The following is a 6,523-nucleotide window of genomic DNA, read 5'->3' as shown; positions in this document are numbered from 1 at the left end:
CAGATTTGAGGGGAAGATATTTGCTGTGTTTAAAATGACCGGTCACACTTTAGTTTAAGGTCCAATTCTCACTATTAACTAACTATTTACTACAACTTTTGCCTTAATAAACCCCTAATTTGCTGCTTATTAATCGTTAGTAAGGTAGTTGTTAGGTTTAGGTATTGGGCAGGATTAAGGGATGTAGAATATGGTCATGCAGAATGTGTGCTTTTATAAGTTCTAATAAACAACCAATATGCTAGTAATATGCATTCTAATAAGCAACTAGTTAATAGTGAGAATTGGACCTTAAACTAAAGTTTTACTGAACAACCTTGTTTCCATGCTAAGTTAGTTTGGTGTTAGATTATAGTTTATCTGACAAGTCTTAGTCTAAAGTATAATTTGTGGTTATGATGCTTTAAAAAGTGTACCCTGTTCATGGAAAGTGGCAGTAAATGTATTTGTTGTGATGTTGATCTGAGCTGTAACACTCTTCCTGTGTGCGTGTGTGACTGTCAGGTTGAAGAGAACGGTGAGCTATTCTACAGTCTGGACGACGGACACACGCGTTTCACTGACCTGCTGCAGCTAGTTGAGTTTTACCAGCTGAACAGAGGCATTCTGCCCTGCAAGCTTAAACATCACTGTGCCCGCATCACCCTCTGATCCGCTGCGGGACGTTCTGGACATCCGCTTGTGCCTTGGACAGGAAGCCGTTTCACTGTCCACTCCCTGATGAGCATTAGGGTCTGAACTCTAAGACTTTGATATGGACGAGCATCGCTAAAGAGACTGGACTTCAGCGAGGGATGATCGTCTGTGGTGCGGCGCTGTAGATGGGAATGTATAATGTACTATATCCTGATACAAACACTCTCAGTGTGGATGAGACCACCTTATTAAGCTATCAATCAAAGCTGATGTTTAACGGCAGACCGTCTTGGGTCTCTATGGTGTGAACAAAGTAAAGCCGGGTGCACATGCTACGATTTTTACTGTCAATTCGCAGTCTAATCTTGGGTATATTAAATACTTATTTATATTAAATAATAATACAATAATAATAATTCTTATTATTATTATTAAATTTTTATTTTAGTATAAAAATTTAGTTTGCATTAAATAAAAATATTACACTATTTTTTTGCCATCTTTTTCTCTTATATTCCCCCCCCAACAGATGCAATTATGCAATTATTATTATTATCATCATTATTATTATGCCATTTTATGTAATATTTAATTGTTATTAAATAAAAATCTTACAATTATTATTTAAATTAACTAATTAAATAAAGAAAATGCATTACAAAAAATATTAATAAAACTTTGATTTACATTACAAGCTATCATAATTTCATCTTACTTTATGGCCAAATAAATAACAGTAACTGCACCAAACTGGAATCAGATTTGAATTATTAATTAATAAAACGTTGGGTCCCAGTCCATACATTTTTATAAAACAAAAATATTTGTTAGCATCTATTTGGGCAACATTAGAGCTACTGTTATCAATTAAATAAAACATCCCGTTAATGCTGTTAGTCATGATGACTCAAGTTTAAGCTAAGATATATTATAAGATGTACAGTCTGACCTAAAGTTGAACTTTATTGCACAGTCTGACAAGCAAAAGTTGTCCCGTGTCGGCTGCAAATGGTATGGTATAGCCATAATCTGAACACTTAATAAGCTCAAACTCTTGCTGTTTTCCAGGGGCTCCTTTTTATTCTTTTAATCATGCGTCAGAAAAATTGAGGTATTTTATAAACGACGTGTTTGCTGCGAGAAACGTCCTGTTTGCTGAAGAGAATCTGTATCCGTGCATGCCGTAGATGACGATCCGTCACCAACGCACATAACATGAACACTTGACATTATCCTCTGCTGTATCACGCCGTGGAATGTATTACTTTCTGCCAATGACAGCCAACACTGTTTACAGTCGAGAACTGCATGCATGGGTGAGAGAAACCACGTCACCACGGATGACAGATCAAACAATTGTTGTACATTTGAAATAGATTTTTATAGACACACGGCAGAATTCAGGTAAAGAGTGTCATGCGCCTGATTTGGAACATTTGTAATAGTAAAACGATCAAAAGTGATGGCTTTTCCAGGAGACACACGACTTTCATTTTTTATGAAATGAAACCTGATGACACGAATCCGGCAGAGCTCATGTAAAAACTAATAACCAATGATCTGTTTTGAACAGCCAGTATAATTGTACAATAACCAAGCTATAGACTCAAGCATTTCTTGAATAAATGACTCGATGAGACAAACAAATAAACTGTCCAAATCACTGTCATGGGCTGCGATTTCTGTCGTAGAAACGAACAATTGGTGTGTTTTCTGCGTTCTCTCTGATATTTTCTGTGTATGTTTCTTGTAGAATGACTTGTAAAATGAACACAATATTATAAATTGTTTTACAGCTGTGTATTAAAATAAAATAATCATTAAAAAAAACTTTCTGATGGCCAAGGTCATAATTGCACTGTAGTTTGAACACTGGTAACTTGATTTCTGATCCAGTATATGATAAGATTTCTTTTTCTCTGACTGTTAGTTTTATTACTGTTGTTGTTATTATTTTAATATTTAGTTCTGTTACTGCTGTCATATTAATCTACATCTTTTTTTTCCACAGCTGTGTGAATGCTGGAGTATGTGTATCTTCTCAATTCATGCTTTCTGTACAGTGCAATCTCGCAAAACCTCAAGAACTGGGTCATAAGACACAAAAAAGCACATTTTCCCCTAGACTTCTCATTACTGCAATGCAGAAAATCATTTAAATGATTAAATTGTAAAGTTTTGTTATGGAAATTATCCTAAAATTTAATTTTCTTTTGATATATAATTTTTTCTCTATTTCTTTTTGTTTATTTTTAAGGTGAAATTTGGCCTGGACATGTTTTTGGATGAATCATTGAAACAGCATTGAAGTTATACTACCAGTCATATTTCCAGAATATGTCAATCAGATCATATCTGATCAAATGTCTTCTCCTCAGTGACCGTGAACCTGTTCATTTACAGTAGATGCACCGTTCAATGTTGCTTCCTTGTTATATTCAGTGCAGCACTGAAACTCTTGTTGTTGTTTTTCATAATGAATATGAAACAGATTTTTGTACTTTTATTTCCTGTATGTTTCATGACACTGACAGCAAATAAACTTGAAAAACCTTGTTCCATCCAAAATGATCTTAGGTCTTATTTTGCTTAGGCCTATTAGTTTTGCCTCCATAAACTCCTAATTTGCAGCTTATTAATAATTAGGAAGGTAGTTGATAAGTTTAGGTATAGGTTCAGATTAAGGGATCTAAAATATGGTCATGCAGAATAAGGCTTAAATATGTGCTTTATAAGCACTAATACACAGCCAATATCCTAGTAATATGCATGCTAATAAGCAATAGTTAATAGTGAGAATTGGTCCCTAAACTAGAGTGTTACAGTATTTTTCCATTGTTTTCTACACAACCATAGGCTGTCAAATATGATATAGTCATCTGTAGGACTCAAAAAGCCCCTATAGACTTGTAGACTTGCCCTACAAAATAATCATGCTTTTATTGCACAAACTTTGACTTTGTATCAATAGGTCAAAAGTTTCAGACCTGCAATTTCTGAATTATGGACTATTCATTATTGGAAGAAGGCCTTATGAACCCATTCAACTTCATTGCACAGGGTTTTTTGCACGGTGTTGAGTAGGTGAAAGGATGTTTCTTATTGTGCGACACCAATAGTCAAACATGATGCTCCGGGGATCTTTGCTGGATCCAGAGTCTGCGATTTGCTCAAAGTGAGTGGCTCCCTGAAGCAAAAACCCTAGCACAACACAATGTTGCACCCTCTGGTACTCACCTAGTGGGTCAGAGGTTCATCCTACAGCAAGAAAAGATCACAAATCAAACCTCCGGGCTATGCCAGGACAACCTTTACTTCCAATGTTGGACGGCCAGCTCAGTGTCCAGACTTAAACACCACTGAGTCAGTTCAGGACCAACTGGACAGAAGGTTTAGGGCAAAGCAGCACAGTTGAGGGAACTTCTGCAATGGTGTTGAGAAAAAAAACACCCAACAACTTTTATTTTACAGAAAGTAAGCCATGCGTTTGATTGGTTCATTGTTATGAATAAATGTTCTTCCATGAACCCATTCAACTTCATTGCACAGGGTTTTTTGCACGGTGTTGAGTAGGTGAAAGGATGTTTCTTATTGTGCGACACCAATAGTCAAACATGATGCTCCGGGGATCTTTGCTGGATCCAGAGTCTGCGATTTGCTCAAAGTGAGTGGCTCCCTGAAGCAAAAACCCTAGCACAACACAATGTTGCACCCTCTGGTACTCACCTAGTGGGTCAGAGGTTCATCCTACAGCAAGAAAAGATCACAAATCAAACCTCCGGGCTATGCCAGGACAACCTTTACTTCCAATGTTGGACGGCCAGCTCAGTGTCCAGACTTAAACACCACTGAGTCAGTTCAGGACCAACTGGACAGAAGGTTTAGGGCAGAACTTCTGCAATGGTGTTGAGAAAAAAAACACCCAACATCTTTTATTTTACAGAAAGTAAGCCACGCGTTTGATTGGTTCATTGTTATGAATAAATGTTCTTCCAGTAATGTTAAGAGAATGTTTGTTAGTTCACAAAAACGTTGTTAATACATTATTCATGCATGGAACTTTTAAATCGGATGTTAAACATTTCTTGGAGAACATTCAAAAGTAACATTTCCATAATGTTTGCAAAATGTTACATTGGAATGTTCATATAAACAAATTTTTTTTGGAACATTCAGAGAACATTAAGAAATAAAGTTTTTATAACTTAAGGGAATGTTAGCAAAACGTTCTACATATTTTTGTTAGCTGGGAAACTGCATAAATGTCAATTAAAAACTGTTCTAAAACATTTAAAAGCTGAAAAAGAGGAATTAGGGAATTATGAATAATTTATAACTATTGTGTAAATAATATGTAATCATGTAATCCATAAAAAAAGTAACTGTAGTCTGATTACGAGTATTTTAAAATGTAATTAAATCGAATTACAAATTATGAGAATACTTTTTGTACATTTACGCTTTGATTTGAACGAAAACAGCGCATCAGAATAGCGTATGCTGCTTGCGTTCAGCGGATATTCTCCAAAATGGCGCTACGGTGATGCGGAGAGACACAGAGGAGACGAATTGTTGAATAAAGTCGTTTTTTTTTTCTTTGTGTACAAAAAGTATTCTCGTCGCTTCATAACGTTACGGTTGAACCACTGATGGCAGATGGACTATTCTGACGATGTCTTTCATACTTTTCTGGACCTTGACAGCGTAATTTACTTGGCAGTCAATCGGACAGTCACAAGCCTCCCGGTTTTCACCCAAAATATCTTAAATTGTGTTCCGAAGACGAACGGAACGACATGGGGGTAAGTGATTAATGACAAAATTTTCATTTTGGGGTGGAGTATCCCTTTAATTTTTGGGATCGGATTATGTAATCCATATTACATGTAATCAGTTACTACCCAGCTCTGATTAACAAATAAACAGAACAGTGAAAGAAACTACATATCTTTCAAAAACTGGCCAGACAGGACACTGTGAGGCTGCGTTACATTCCTCTCTCCGCAAGATGGCAGTAAATGATTGTTAAACCGGTTCTTCGCTCTTCAGGTTTGAGTTTTTAGCAACAAAACACAATCTGACTAATCACTTGTAAATTGGATGGATTATCTTGTGGATTGTATTCCGAAAGTGCTGTTCTACTTGTAGAAGGTGAGATTTCGTTTTTAAACACACTTTATTTAGCAGATACATCAGTTGAGGACAACATACAAACAGTAGCCTACTATGGTCTGTTAATTGTGTTTGATTGGTAATATTGTCTGAATTCATGATAAAAGAAGAAAAAGGAGAGAAGGATAATTTTTTTCTAATACTATACAATTGTTTGTAATAAATAATACATAATAAAAGTTAATGAGTAATACGTAATATAAAATATTATTTGATGAGATAAATATAGATTGCATTTTATTGTAAATAGTACTGCATAATGCATATTCTCATTTTTATGATAATTCCTGAAACCCTACTGTCAACTTGCATATTTTTTTCTTCTCTTCTATTTCTATTTTTATTTCTATTTAGTTTATTTTAATTTATTTAATTTGTAATTTAATAACACCAAGTGCAGTTTTATTTCATTTGATGTATTTTATTTATGATTTAATAACACCACATGCGGTTTTATTTTATTATTTTATTAATTTTATTTTTTATTTTTTTAACACCAAGTACAAATAGCCAAACTTGATAGCAAAGGCTATTTTTAGCACACACTTCTGGTCAGACAATTTACTCTTAGTACAAGAACAGCATGTTACCATCAAAAACCATCAATGTTTCCTCTTAGAGTAAACTAAATGTTATTTGTTGCTATTTACAATATACTTTGTCCAAACTGTATTCATCACTGTTTACAAAAAAGATCATCTACCTTCACTTGGTG

The 6,523-nt window shown here is 34.9% G+C and overlaps 1 protein-coding gene across 1 annotated transcript in view; it reads left to right on the top strand.

The window, feature by feature from the left end:
• The window catches only part of LOC107730564 (growth factor receptor-bound protein 14-like), a 25,610-nt gene extending 24,611 nt beyond the window's left edge, over positions 1–999 (top strand). The window contains exon 13 of the mRNA XM_016541420.1: positions 505–999. Within this exon, the coding sequence (XP_016396906.1) occupies positions 505–651 (147 nt within the window). The 3' untranslated portion in view covers positions 652–999. The remainder of the gene's footprint in view (positions 1–504) is intronic.
• The last annotated feature ends 5,524 nt before the right edge of the window (positions 1,000–6,523 follow it).

This window comes from Sinocyclocheilus rhinocerous, unplaced genomic scaffold (genome assembly GCF_001515625.1).
Source record: "Sinocyclocheilus rhinocerous isolate Xijiao unplaced genomic scaffold, SAMN03320098_v1.1 scaffold818, whole genome shotgun sequence".
Taxonomy (NCBI): domain Eukaryota; kingdom Metazoa; phylum Chordata; class Actinopteri; order Cypriniformes; family Cyprinidae; genus Sinocyclocheilus; species Sinocyclocheilus rhinocerous.
This window is presented reverse-complemented; position numbering and strand designations above follow the sequence as displayed.